This window comes from Cyanistes caeruleus, chromosome 5 (genome assembly GCF_971803275.1).
Source record: "Cyanistes caeruleus chromosome 5, bCyaCae1.hap1.1, whole genome shotgun sequence".
In the NCBI taxonomy this organism is placed as follows: domain Eukaryota; kingdom Metazoa; phylum Chordata; class Aves; order Passeriformes; family Paridae; genus Cyanistes; species Cyanistes caeruleus.
Window position 1 is genome coordinate 56,070,371 of NC_141705.1, and position 14,409 is coordinate 56,084,779.

The 14,409-nt window shown below is 46.1% G+C and overlaps 1 protein-coding gene across 2 annotated transcripts; it reads left to right on the top strand.

The window, feature by feature from the left end:
* Positions 1–1,707: 1,707 nt before the first annotated feature.
* On the top strand, positions 1,708–13,185 carry LOC147653133 (uncharacterized). Of its 2 annotated transcripts, XM_086889793.1 has the most exons (14): positions 1,708–2,362; positions 2,579–2,730; positions 3,205–3,316; positions 4,095–4,165; positions 5,009–5,103; positions 5,514–5,568; positions 6,081–6,184; positions 6,596–6,760; positions 7,167–7,221; positions 7,606–7,709; positions 8,129–9,100; positions 9,257–10,994; positions 12,519–12,573; positions 12,891–13,185. In XM_086889793.1, the coding sequence occupies exons 2-11, from the start codon at positions 2,722–2,724 to the stop codon at positions 8,415–8,417; spliced, it is 1,059 nt and encodes a 352-aa protein (XP_086745919.1). In that variant the 5' UTR covers positions 1,708–2,362; positions 2,579–2,721; the 3' UTR covers positions 8,418–9,100; positions 9,257–10,994; positions 12,519–12,573; positions 12,891–13,185. The 2 variants fall into 2 exon arrangements, 1 of the variants encoding a protein (XP_086745919.1); XR_015286973.1 differs by lacking the exons at positions 1,708–2,362; positions 2,579–2,730; positions 3,205–3,316; ... (5 more) ...; positions 7,167–7,221; positions 7,606–7,709 and having other exon boundaries at positions 8,643–8,873; positions 10,850–10,994.
* Positions 13,186–14,409: the final 1,224 nt, after the last annotated feature.

The following is a 14,409-nucleotide window of genomic DNA, read 5'->3' on the forward strand; positions in this document are numbered from 1 at the left end:
AGATGACCAAACTGAGCTAAGTCCTCTAGGTGTTAAAATTTGGTTATCTGTGTGGACATGCATCCTTAATTTGGGTTTTTCATTTTTGTCTTGATTGTGTGATTTACCTGCATCCTCAGTCATACTTCAAGATGTCTTAGTATTGCCATGTTTAGGCAGAGGTAGTAATAAACAAGGTTCATTGTAGTCACTAATTATGATTTGGTTTGATCTTCATAAAAAAAACTAAAACATTAGCATTAACCTGATAAAGTGATCTTTTGATTTTTCCTATTCATGAAAACTACTTGAGTTGTCAAAAGTACTCCAAGATAACACTTCCACAGACACACATCAAATGATGTACTTACAGGGTTGCCATGAAGTTTAGACCAAAGTTTTCTGTTTCTCATTATTGCTAGACTTTGAACTTCCTGGTGGATGCAATGACAGTAAGCAGAAATGTCTTTTTAAATAGCTATATTCGTAGGCGACATGCTATGCTAGGAATTTTCATTGAAAAGAGCATTTAAAGAAAGCATTTATGGTCAAGTAAATTTGATCTTAATTAACCTGCAATGAAATGGCACTCAGTTGATTTTGTAAGAAGTTGAAACCAATGTTGGTTTGGCTCAACAGCATCAGCTGAGGCAATGTTCTTTTAAAATTGTGTTGTTTTAAAATTTGTTTTTGATCTTGGTGCATAGTTGTCAGCAGAAGGAAAAGCACATTTTCAGCTCATTCCATCATTGATCTGGAGGCATAGAAAAATTGGGGTTTTTTGAGCTTCAGAAGCCCAGAACAGAGAGACAGCATATTTGCATTGTCCATTTCTCATATTCAGTGCTTTGGCACCCATCCAAGGAGCTTAATTATTCATATATTAAATGTATAGTTGGAATTGCTTTAGCATCTTAGTATTTTTATCTAAAGCATTGAATCTCCTTTAGGGTTTTTTCAAACAATGGAAGAGTCATCCCGACCCATTCTCCAACACTTGATACCTAATTACCCAAAAAGGATGAATTGTAGTAAGTGAGAAAGTTTTGTAAGAAATGAGGCTCCTCGTGTAGAGCACGAGCTGAACATATCCTTGTGCTCATCTCCACAGCACTGGATCAATTTCCACCGTTCTCCCCACACCAGAGGGCACCCAGCCAAAGGGAACAGGGGCTGAGGAGCATTCCTGCATCTGGCAGGGCTCAGATGGCTTCCCTGGTGCTCTCAGGAGCCCCAGCCCATCCCTCTGAACACAGGTCCCATGGCAGAGTGGCTAGAAGGAAAACTGATTATTAATTCTGCTTTTTTTGCTATGGCACCTTGGAGAGCAGAGCAGGGCCTCAGGAGGAAGGTGCTGACCCCAGGAGCAGAGCAAAGCTCCTCAGCCCTGTTGGGAAGTTCTAGTAGAGGAGTAGTTCAACACCTGACAAAGCCAAGATTTCAGAGACTTGAATTCAGGATCTAAATGGTTAGATAGTTGGAACAGTTTGAAAACCAAAAACTCCAGCAAATTTTGATTCTGTTTTAATTGCTATTTATTTGGGTTCAAGTTAAAGCAGTCCCATAAGAATTAAACCAGCCAGAGACCAATAAAAATGGAGGAGGAGGGTTAAGGAAGGGTTTAAATTTCTTTTTGCTTTGGGGAGGTGTGGTTTGTTGTGGGTTCTTTGGGCACAGGAAGGCTCCAGTGATGCTCAGGTGCCTGAGGCTGAAGGCGGCGGGAGGCGCAGCTGTGCCCGTGAGGCCGCGCGTGCGGAGCTGTGTCCAGCTGGGCCCAGCAGGAGCGGGATGTGCCTGTGGAGCAGGGCTGGAGGTGGCCCTGGGGATGTGTGGAGGCCTGGGGCAGCTGTCCCGTGCAGCCAGGCTGGGAGAGCCGGGGCTGTGCAGCCGGGAGAGGAGCAGGGGCTGGGGAGGCCTGACTGTGGCCTTCCAGTGGCCAGAGGGGGCAGAGAGCCATGGGGGAAGGGGAAGGTTGGGATCAGATGTTTGCAAGAGCTAGGAGGGTGCTGAGCCAGTGCAACAGGCTGCCCAGAGAAGCTGTGGATGCCCTGTCCCTGCAAGGTTCCACGCCAGGCAGGACAGGGCCCTGAGCACCGCGATGGAGCCAGCGGCAGCAGAACCAGGCCATGGCTGCGGTGCCTCCATGGCCTTCTGGAACTCCATGGGTGAGCAAAGCGCAGCCCCGTTAGCTGGGCATGGAATGTTGGCACCGGTTGCCAGGGGCACTCCTGCTCCCGAGGTTCTGTTGACACGGAGTCTCTTGAGCCAGTTGACGGATTCTCTGCTGCGCAGCAGACGTGGAGAGTCCGTCTTCTCCATCCCGGCTGTGTACAGAGAGCCGTGTGTTGACATTTGGGAGTCAAATTGTGGACTGACTGAACAGGTGAGTGCAGACAACTCCTGAAAAGCTGAGTGTCATGCTGAGGGGCTGGTCTGGGCTGCAGCATGGGCTGCAGGTGGGCTCCAGTGCCAGAGTCAGGGACTTCCCACCTAGCTTTGAACAGGAACTGAAGACTTGGCAATGGGAGTCTTGGGGCATGGGGATATTCAAGAAAACTTGCATTCCAAATAGATAATCTCTCCTGTACTTTTCTGACAGGTTTGGAACAGCAGTTTTCAGTCACGCCAAATAATCGGCAGTGGGCTACCCAAAGGAGCCAAAGGGATTGATCCCATCCCTGAGGTTCCTTTTTTGGTGTTGGTCCCACTTTCTTTGCCGGTACTTTTAGATCAAAAAACACCATGAGCTCCGTAAGTACATTGCTACTCAATGCGGATCTGAATCTTGAAACATTTTATGGGCTACTTCTAGGAAGTATTTCAAGAGTTTGTAGGAAAAGGACAAGAATGGAAACCTTTGAAAACATTTTATAACATGGTGTTCTGGAATACTGAAAGTTTTGGATGTCTGTGGGTGTAAGCAGTAATTCAAAATGGCTTACAGTGTGAGCAGCAGCCTGCTAGAATTGGGAACTGCTCTCCTCATTTACAAGGGATTGGGACAGGCTCTTTCTTGGTGAGGCACCCTGTCGGAGTTCAGGGCTGATGTCTTTGCTCTGAGGAGATGCACTTAGGTGGGAATGGCCCATAGCACCATTGGATGCATATTGCAGCCTTTGCAGGAGTGTTTTGTGTATCCTTGTGTGCTGTCATTGGGGTGGCAAAAACCAAGTGCCATGTTCATATTAGTGCCACAGAAAATGCTAAGGCTTTGTTCTCTCTCAGGGTCAGCGAAAGCGCCCTGGAGAGGCGCTGGATTCCACTCCAGCTCAGAAACGGAGCAGGCTGATGCCCTCCAGAGCTGGTGGAACCTTGGAGACAGAGCCAAGAGAGGCTGGTAAGAAGAGAAACTGCTTCTGGAGGCTTGGAGTTCATTTGAATGTGTGCTTTTGCCAATTCCTAGGCCCTTTTCTGGGGAGGAAGGGAACCTTGGGCTTGAGGAAGCACCTGGTATGGCATCCCTAAACAACCAGCCCACTGACAGCTGTTTTGGTTTGTTACTGAACTCTGTCCATTGGCATCTAGTGGGAGATGAGCTGTGTAACAAAAGCCCCAAGTGCTGTTCAAACACCTGAATGGGTGCTCTGATGAGCTGGCAGTGACTTCAGCTGCCACAGTGGAGGTGGCAGGCTGAGTTTGGCATCTCCCAAGCTGCACAAAGATGAAGAAAAGTTAGTCACTAGCTGAAGCCCATTCTTCAGGGGAGCATGGACAGCATGGTACTGTAAAATTAGCATCCCCCATAGATTTGGTGTTTTTTTTCTCCTGTGTGCTAAACATTCCCCTATGCAAGAGGAATGATCTGTTGGTGTGCACCTCCCGTAAGCTGTTGTCATCCAACAGAACTTGTGAGGAGCTCAGGTGCTCTTCCTCTTGTTTTGCCCCTTCAGGGCACAGGGCAATGCTCAGCAGGACACATGAGGCAATGCACAGAGGACCATGCTCCCTGTGGACTGCTGAGGGCAAAGCTTGAGTGAAATGTTGGACACATTCCTGAAAAAAAGACACCTTGGGCACAGGGAATCCAAGCACAGTCTGTTCCACGGTGGCAGCCCATTGCATTCCTCTGCAATCTCTGACCTCACTTCTAACCTTCTCTTTTTCAACTGCTGAAGAAGTCATAGATCTCACAGGAGATTCTCCACAGTCCGAAGTCACCACAATCAGTGATGATGAATCTCCTGTGGTAAGTAGTGAGTGGCACACTCCTCTCCATGTTGCATCCATAGGAATTTTCTTGCCCTCTGCAATCTTACTAAGTCCCCTGGCCTCAAAGGTTGAAAGATGGCTCTGATTTAGCACTTTAGACACAGTTCCCAGTCAACCCCAAACACACTCCCAAACACATCAGCATGCCTGAGAATCAGTTGAAGAGAGTGGATGAAGAACCTAAAAGAGGTTGTTGCTTCAGTGATTCAAAAGAGAGCAGAGGAAGTCTTTGATTTGAAGAAGTGTTTTAGCTGCAGCATCAGTTTAAGGTCCCCCTGTCACTGAGGTGTCAAAAGCAACTGCAGCTGACTGGGGTACACACTAATTCTCTTTCTTATTCCCCTAAGTCTTTAAAAGGGGCACATTTGGGATTTTTTCTTTTTACCCTACTATTTTGAAAGAATATGCTTTAATGCAGCCCTCAGAGCAGTGTGTCTGCTCAAATCTGGGATGCCTCTACTGCTGTGCAAAGCAGACACGTGCAGCAAACATTGCATGGCAGTTATATCCTGACAGGGTTGTTCTTGAACCTGTGCAAAGAAAAGGCCTCAAATTTCACAACACACTTTGCATGATCCAGCTCCTCTTACACCAAGCACCAGAGCAGGTTTGGGTCTAGGGGTTTGTTTCTCTTCAGTAGCTGTTCCTCTAAAAAGTAGTGCTCAGGCTATCACAGGTGAACTTGCCAGTTGGAGGGAGAAAGAGGCAAAGAAACAGCTCTGGCCCAAATCCAATTAGGGAACTGAAATGGGGGAGCAGGAAGGGTCAAGTTCCACTGCTTCCTAAGTGTGTCCATTTCTACCCCGTTCTACCCCTGCAGCAGAGCCAGCAGCAGCCACGTCTTTCCAGGGCCTCGGAGAATTCACCTGAGCCACTGGAAAGGAACGATGGAGAGGAACCAAGAGAAGATGATGGGTATGTGAGAGAGAAAGTGTCTATTAAAACTCTGATTTCATATATGTGGTAGAAAGAGGTTTTTGCCAAGCCGTAGTGTTCTGCAGAACTCTGTGCAAATACTTCAGACCTGGAATATAGTGGTCTGCCTGGAGGAGAATTAAAAGAAACCCAGCAAAATCCAGCAGAAACCTTCCTTCCCTGTTTCTGAAGCCACAATTGAATTTAAGAGAACTGCTTGACATGCTGAAATGCTTGCAGTACATAAAAATTCTTGCAATGATGGTGTTTCTGGGCGAGAATGCTTCTTATTTAGAACAGGGGATGTTTTGAGTACCAACATTTTCTTTCTTGGCAACCCTTGGTGGCCAGTGAAAGAAATGGCTGTGCGTTTAAATGACTGTATGTTCTTTTGGTCCTCCTCTCTCTAGTGATTGGCTGCTGTTTGAATTTGATCCTCCCTATTGGTCAGATGAGGACTCCCAGGTGAGGATGCACATGTTCTTGTCCTGCTCTGTGGGAGGGAAAGGGGCAGAGGGGGAGCTGCACAACTCACTTGTCTTAGGTGGGTGCCACGGGCAGCGGGCTGGAAGCACAGCCCTTGCTGGGAAGCTCCAAGTTGTCCATTCCTGCAAGTCCCTCCTTGCTGGTGTTCATAGAGGGAGGAGCCCTTGCCAGGATGGCACTGGCAGGGCTGTGTGTTCCTTGTAGTTCTAGCACTGACTGACAGACTGCACATACTCCAAGTCCTGTTTGCCTGGGGCCAATAGAGCAGCAAACTGGAATTCCTTCCTCCCAATGCCTGGTATGCTTTCCATTCTTCAGCATCTGGTCATGCAGCAGGAGTGTTTAGAGCTGTGACTGCAGAAGTTGCCCTTTTGGGGGCTAAGGCAAAGAAAAGGTTCTAGCCCAAATCCAATCAGGGAACTGTAAAGGGGAAGTAGGACAGAGTTGATTTGAGTGGTTCCTAATTTGCCTCCATTTTTACCCCACTGCAGTACAGAGAGCAGAACCAGCAGCACTCTCAGCTTTCCAGATTAGCTGAGAATTCAGCTGGGCCCCTGACAACTCCTGATGAAGAGGAACCAAGAGTTAATGATGGGTATGTGAGAGTAAAATGTCTCTCTAGATTCTAATTTCTGGTAGATGGTAAGAACAGGTTTTGCCACACTTCCAGCTTCTACTCAAGTCTGTGCAGAAACTTCTGACTTGGAATATAGTGACCTATCTGTCAAAGAAGCAAGTAAAAGAATCCAAAAAAACACACAGCAAAATCCAGATGAAACCTTTCTTTTCCTTCCATTAAGTCATGGTTGAATATTTATTCCAGTATGGCTTGCTATAAGTTTCAAATGCTTACAGTACATAGCAGCTGGGGGAACAACTGTGGTGCTGGGCTGGGATGTTGCTAGAACAGAATAGGTGTTACCTGTTGGTAAGCCTTGGTGCCCAGGGAAATTCTTGGCTTTGTGTTGAAATGGCTGCATGTTCTTTCTGGTTCTGTTCCCTCTAGGGCACAGCCAGCAGATCCTGCTAGTCCTCTGACTACGGAGGATGACAACTCAGAGGAGCAGGACAGGGAGCTGAGTCAGCTGCATGCACAGGATTCCAGGGAGGCAGAGAATTCAGCTGAGCTCTGGCCAAGAGATGATGAGGAGGAATCAAGAGACAACGATGAGTATGTAACAGATGATGTGTCTCCCCAAAGTGTCATTTCTGACATAGGGCAGACACAGGGTTTTTGCCAAACTGTTGGATTCTGCTTGATTCTGTGGGAAGGAATCTGATTTGAACCATAGTGTCCTGTCTGGAAGGCAACTAATGGGAAAAAACCCCTAAAGCCCAGCAAAATCCAGGAGAAACATTTCTTCTCCATTCAGGAAGTCATTATTGAATGTTTCTTTACATTATGTGTTGTGATACACTGATATGCTTGCAGTCCATTAAAGCTCTTGCACTGACTGTGTTTCTGGCATGGGATGTTGCTAAATCAGAATAAGGGATTGTTTCAATTTCTGCCATTTTCTATCTCTATGCACTGTGAAATTGATGGCTGCATGTTCTTCTGGTTCTTCTCCCTCTAGTGCATGGACAGCAAGTCTCATCAGTCCTCCAAGTCCTGAGGATGACAACGCAGAGGTGAGGATCCACAGCCCTTGCTGGGAAGCTCCAAGTTGTCCATTCCTGCAAGTCCCTCCTTGCTGGTGTCCATAGAGGGAGGAGCCCTTGCCAGGATGGCACTGGCAGACCCATGTGTTTTTTATAGTTCTAGCACTGACTGACAGACTGCACATACTCCAAGTCCTGTTTGCCTGGGGCCAATAGAGCAGCAAACATTTTGCCCCAAATTCCTGTGCCTGTGCTTTCCGTTTCTCAGCAGCTGCTCATCCAACGCCAAGTGTTTAGGGCTAACGAGGGAAAGGAAGGTTCTAGCCCAAATCCTGTTAGGGAACTGAAATGGGGAAGCAGGATGGGGTGGCTTCAAGCGCTTCATAATCTCTCTCCTTTTTTACCCCATTGCAGGACTGGGAGGAGAGCCGGCAGTATCCATCTGATTCCAGATCAGATGAGAATTCAAACCAAATGCTGGCAGGCAGACTTCAACAGGAGCCAAGAGATCTAGAATTGTATGTGACAGATAAAGGGTCTCTCCAAAGTGTAATTTCTGATGCCATTTCCGTGTAGACACAGGTTTTTGCCAATCTTTTGGCTTCTACTTGATTCTGTTTGGAGAATTCTGACTTGGATCATAGTGACCTATCTGGAAGAGAAGGAATGGAAAAAACCCCTAAAACCGGCAAAATGCAGGAGAAATATTTCCTCTCTATCAGGAAGGCATTATTGTAATGTTTCTTACCTTATGGACTGTGATACACTGAAATGCTTGCAGAACATAAAAGCTCTTGCACTTGATTGTGTTTCTCAGCTGGGATGTTGCTAAATTAGAATAAGGGGTTACTTCAAGTTCTGCAATTCTATGTCTTGGTAACCCTCTGTGCTGAGTGAAATTGATGGCTGCAAGTTCTTCTGATTCTGCTCCCTCTAGTGCACCGCCAGGAGGTCCCATTAGTCCCCCAAATTGGGAGGATGACAACGCAGAGGTGAGGACCCACATGTTGTTGTCATTTCTGATTTGTGGGAGGGGAAGGGATAAAGAAGTGCTGCACAACTCACTTGTCTTAGGTGGGTGCCACGGGCAGCTGGCTGGAAGCACAGCCCTTGCTGGGAAGCTCCAAGTTGTCCATTCCTGCAAGTCCCTCCTTGCTGGTGTCCATAGAGGGAGAAGCTCTTGCCAGGATGGCACTGGCAGACCCATGTGTTATTTACAGTTCTAGCATTGACTGATAGAGTTCTTTATTCACAATGCCTGTTGTGGTTTCCTTTCTTCAGCAGCTCTTTCTAACGTGAAGTGTTTAGAGTTAAAATAGCAGAATTTGCCAGTTTAAAAGAGAAGAAGGGAACAAAACAGCTCCAGCCCAAATTGAATTAGGGAACAGGAAGAGGGGAGGAGGGAGGAGGGTTTTCAGGTGGTTCCTAAGCTATCTCTGTTTGTACCCTGTTGAGAGCAGAATCAGCAGCAGCCACTTGGTTGTTTTCAGGGCAGCAGCTGTTTGTGCTCCTGCTTTGAATGTTCTTAAGCCAACTTGGAGGGTGATAGCCTAGCCTTGCTCACTCCTCTGCTAGAACTGCTTTCTGAGCTGAGGTTTGCATGCAGCACAGGGGGCTCACCCAATCTAATTGTATCTTCTTTTCTTTCCCTTCTCATGTGCATCAATGGAAGTTTCCTGAAGGTGAGTTGATGTTTGACACTTGGTAATGGACTTTGATCTAGAATGTAATCATGACTTTTGTTCTTTTCCAAGAACCTGGAGCAGCAGGGCTTGAAAGTGCTTTTAGGAAAAGGCAGAGGACAGGCTCAAGCTGCTAGCCAGTGTCTTAGGGAATGGACGCAATGTGTGTGTGGTGGCCTCTATCAGTCACAGTGGAAAATCCCTGCCATAAGAGTTGAGGCTGAATTGCAGAAGGAACTGGAATTTGGTGACACTTCCTACACTTTGAGTTAATTAGTGATTGATTAGTATCACATGGAGAATGGAATTGCAGAAGTCATTGATGCCTGCATTTTCTGAGAGTTAAAAAGCAAGCAGCATTTCTTGACCCTCTGGTGTTACAGAGCGGGCCATTTAAAATTGATCTCTCTTGAACTTGGTCAAGATGTTGCCCACAAAAACTGGATTGGTTACTGGGTTTGGTGCAACAGGTCAATAGTTGTACACTTGGGAGAGACATTGATTGTTTCTTTCAGTGCTGCACTTTCAGTCTGGCTGCTCAGTGCTATTTCACCTATCAGACACGCTCACTAGCAAAACTTCTATTATTTACAAATTTGAACAAACCAAGAAATTAGTATTGATTGGTTACAAGTGACACGGCCATTTTCCTAATTAGTCTTCTGTCTTCTTTTAGTTCCCAATTGTCTCACTTCTCCCTAGAATTAGTCCAGTCAGTCCATTGCTCAGTCTCTTCTTTTGGGCTGGGCAGTTTCTTGAGCTGCTGCTCCTTGAGTCGGTGGTCGCAATCTCCCCCTGCAGGAATTACTTTTTACCAGTCAAAGCTGATTTCAGGAGAGTTGGGTTTCTTAGTGGCTTCCTTATCTTGGGACTTGGGTTGGATATCCTTTTGGCCCCTCAGTTCTGCATTCTTTGTATCCACTCTCAGTGGGCATCCTTCTCCTGAAGCTTTCTTAATCTTCCCCTGGCTCTGAGCTCCTGGAAGCATGGCAAGGTCTGAAGCTTAACAAGGCAATTCTACCAACAAGGAATTTGTTTTTCTAACCCATGGGCATCACTGAGAGCTTGTTTGTTAGTTGCTGTCTATTTCATGGATTAAATCTCCCTTCCGGTTGCTTTGGCTTGGGCATACACAAGGATGAAATATATCAATACAAAAACATCCTTCCTTAAGAATGAAATATATTGATAACAAGAACATCCTTTCTTAAGAAATCTTTTACATGTTCTACATTTTGCATCCCAGAGAACTCCATCTTCAAATTACCTTAACTCAGGAGGGACATGATGACAATGTTTAAGGGGACAATGCTCCAAGTAATTTTGTAGTTTCCAGGGACTGTCCTTGAGAATCACCTTTTTAGCTGGGTGTAGAGTGAACAAAGCAAAGGTTTTGTGTTGCTCTGTAGCAGAGCAGTTGTCGTACTGTGTTAGGAACAACCAGAAGTACGATATGACTCTCTTAGTTGCTTTGTCCAAGAGAGCAAAGTTTATTATTCCACATCTTCTTTTATAGATGTGTTCCAGAAGGTCTGAGAGGTAAAACTCTCATTGGTCCTTAAACTTACACATCACTATAACTGGTGAATTGGAACAGCACTCCATGACTATTTCTTGCAAGGAAACAACAAGGATTCTAAACAGCACCTGCAAAGATTGCTGTCCTTTACCAAGGACTGCTTGGATTTTTCATTATGCTTTCTCAGGCCAGAGTGAGAAGCTTTGTGTGACTTAGTTTCACACAGACTGTGTGTTCCTGCTTGCTTTTTGCATTTAGCATCCACAAGTAGTCTCAATGTCTGGAAAGGTTCAGCCTTACTCTTTGAGAAAGTAGTTTGTTTATGATTGTTTTTATCCCAGATGAACAAAGTCCATTTAAAATAGGAACCATTACTGACTATTTCTAGAACTCATTTGAAGGGTAGCTCCAGGGAGAGAGAGAATAATAGATGTAACTTCTGAAAATTCAATTACAGTGCATGGAGAAGAACAGAGAACTGCTGCACTGAACAGCCAGGAACAGGTGGATGGCTCTGCTGATGGCACAGGAGCTAATGATGCACCTGTGGCTGATGCAGCCCCTGCAGAACACGGAGCAGAGGAGCATGCTGGAAGTTCAGCGTACGTATGGCTCATGCCCTACCAAACACGGAACTTTGTGCTTTTCTTTCTTTTCTCTGTAGGAATAAGTTCTACAGCTATGCCTGCTTTACCTCTGAAGCCTTCCCTACTCTACTCATTTCCATACTTCTCCTGTGTTGCATGATGATCAAATGATACCATTTGCATTTTGGGAGAAAAAGGCAGTCCAAGGCAGACACCACAGAACCTTAGAGATGAGAGTGGGGCTATGGCAAGGAAGGGCATTGGTCACAGCCCATAGCTCAGGATTGCATTTGCTTTTTCTGACAAGTTCTAGTAGCCAGGTTAGCTATGGAAATACTTCCATTGCTAGCAATGAGGCTTGGCATCATGGGGCCAGCAGGCAGCAGCTGGGCAAATTCCAGCAGAAATTCCCTGCTGGAATGCTGCCAGCTGGCTCCCTTTCTCCTGCAGCTGGAGCCATTCTTCCCAAGGTACACTTGCACACAGGCAGCTGTGCAGGTCCTGCTTTTATGGTCAGTGCTGGATGTCACAAGCCCTGATTTCTTTGCTTCTGGCATGGAGATCTTGCAGTTCAAGTTGGCTGCCTGCACAGTAAAGTCCCCGTTCTGCAGAGCAACAGCAAAGTCCTGCTCTAGGAGCGCTCCAGCAGAATAAGAAAGAGGCAATGCATTAGGCTGATTAGATTAAACCAGGCATCTGTGTCACTAGGGAGGACAAAGCACATGAGAATTATGATGGAAGGTTTTCTAAAGTGTCTTTTTGGGGGTGAAAGGGAAAGGCATAGGTTTAAACAAAGCTGGTGTGCTTTGAGCCTTTGGGAAAGGCAATGTAGGAGAGAAACTGAGTATGGAACTTTTAGGTGTCAGGTCTTAAACATGCCACCTCAAGGGCTTTCACTATTCCTAAGCATAATGCCTTTTGTCAATGACTTTGGACATGTTTAAGTTTTGGTGGTTCCCTCTGCAGGTGAACAAATCCCACCACTTGGTTCATATAGAAAAGGAATACTCTGTCCCTTCAGTTCCCTGTTCCAGAATGGAACTGCTCTGAAAGAACTCAGTGCTGCAGCATTCAACATTGACCAAAGGCTCCTTCCTGGGGCTGGATCTTGCCAGAGCCATGTTACTCTGTAGCGTTAGAACTGGCTCCTGCAATGAATATTCCGGGCTGAATAGTTCCCAGAGGACAGCTGGATGCTGTAGTTCCAAAGCTGTTCCTGATGAGCCGCTGCAAGTCCAAGTTTCCAAACACCATGTGGCCAGTGCTAAAGACTGCTCTTACTTCAAATGCCAGAGCAGGGTGTCTGACTGCACCTTTCTCCTAGTGAAAACCAGGATGCTCTTTCCCTCGAGGCAGGGAGAGCCCAAATCCTCATTAAATGCAGCAAAGAGAGAGTTAAAGACAGCAGGCTTCTTCAAAGGAAATGGGCCAGGGCTAGTCAGTGCACTTGCATGATGAGCTGAGATTTTAGGTATCAATAATCATTGAAGTGAGATGATATTAACAGCTGCACGTTCTTTCTGCTTCTGTTCCCTCCAGTGCAGAGCCAGGAGTTGTCATTAGCTGTCCAATTTGCATGGACTATTACTCAGAGGTAAGGATGCACCTCTTGTCATCCTTTGTGCTTTGTGGGAGGAGGAAGAAGCCAAAAGGGGAGTTGCCCAAGTCAGCTGGCTGATGTGGGCAGCTGGCTGGAAGCACAGCCCTTGCTGGGAAGCTCCACAAGTCCCTTCTTGCTGGTGAATGGAGAGGGAGAAGCCCTTGCCAGGATGGCACTGGCAGATCTGTGGGTCCCTCCTGGCTTCTAACTGGTTCCAGATGCTCTCAAGTCTCATTTGCCTGCTGCCAATAGAGCAGCAAACTCCAATTCTTTCCTCCCAATACATGTGGTTGTTGTTTCCTTTCTTCCAGATCATGCAAAATGGACGACAGCTTGTGACAACTGTGTGTGGCCACGTGTTCTGCAGCGCGTGCCTCCCTGCTGCCCTGGAGAACACCGGCATGTGCCCAATGTGCGGCATGCAACTCGATCCAGGGTTGTACTTTCCAATTTATTTATGAGCGCTTCTGCTGGTCAGGACAGACTCAGGTGGACCTTGAAGAACAGGCGGTGCAGAGGCTTGCTTCTTTCTGTATATAGTTTTTTTCTGTACATAGTTTCATGTTTTCTGCGTTCAGTTATACATAAAGTTTTGATTGATTTAAATCTAGTCTGTCTGCTCTTCTGTGTTGGACTGTGCTGATAAACAGAGATGTTGTTTACCAGGTGGAAATCAGGCTCTTGGTTTGAGCAGTCACAAGCTCGTTCTTTTCATCACACCATAGTCACTGATTTGGGGGAAATGTGCTAAAGCCATGGGCTTTGTAGTTCTTGTGGCCAACAAATAATAATTGAATAGTAATTGTGGCAAATAAAGTGTGTCTTGTACAGGGAAAAGAAACAGGTGCTCTTTGGGATGCAAGGCCTTGTACTTGTCAGGCCACAATCTGGTGGATGTTTAGGTGCAAATGTCAGTGATAGTAAAAGGTTTTAAAATCATAGAAACTTTGGGGACTTAGAAAGAAAGTTAAGCTTGGCAAGCCCTGAGAAAAGTAGGCCCTGAGACATGTTAGGCCTTGTGCTTGCTAAAGATCATGGGAAACTGCACTTGTGTAATCAATAGATGATAAATGATACAATTGTTGATGTGATTATTGCTTAAAGAAGATGAGAAACAATGTTAGGGGCTTGAGAGGGGATCATGAGAAATCCGTGCTTGGGTGAAAACAATGCTTCAAATAGAACAATGTAAGTTTAATAATTAATATGTAAGATATAGAACAGAGTATAAAAACATATAGAATAGAGTATAAAAACATATAAAAACTCGAAATGAAGTCGGGTCAGATTTGGGTATGTATACCCCTGATAGCCAGAGCTCTTCAATAAAGCACCTCCATATAATCATTCTGTGACTATGTGTGTTCCTGAACACTAACATTTTGGCGACCCCAGATGGGATCTCGTGAGTGCTGCTGAGTGAGATCGCGACCCGATCACGCTCCAGCCGGCACCGAGGGATTCTCGGGGAGCCCATCGGCCGTGACCGTCTCTGCTGCTCACAACGTCCCCAGGAGAGACAGCTGAGGTGCTTTACCTGGTTTGGGTGCCTGCCAGTAAGATGCAGCGAAAGCTGTGCTTGGTTGGGCTAAAGGAATTCCTGTCGGCATTGCCCAGGCGCCGTCCGTCAGACGACTGCGAAAGCATCGCAAGTTTGGCATTTGTGGTGTATTGTAGTTGTAAGGTAAAAGGTAACTTTGGGGAAGAATTCCATAAGACTAAGTTAATTTCGGTGAGATCTCCCCACAGAAAAAGACCCCAGTGACCCCGTCTCGTCTGTTGGTAGCTATAACCCCCTCTTCTCTGTTCCTTTACTTTGTTTTCTTTATC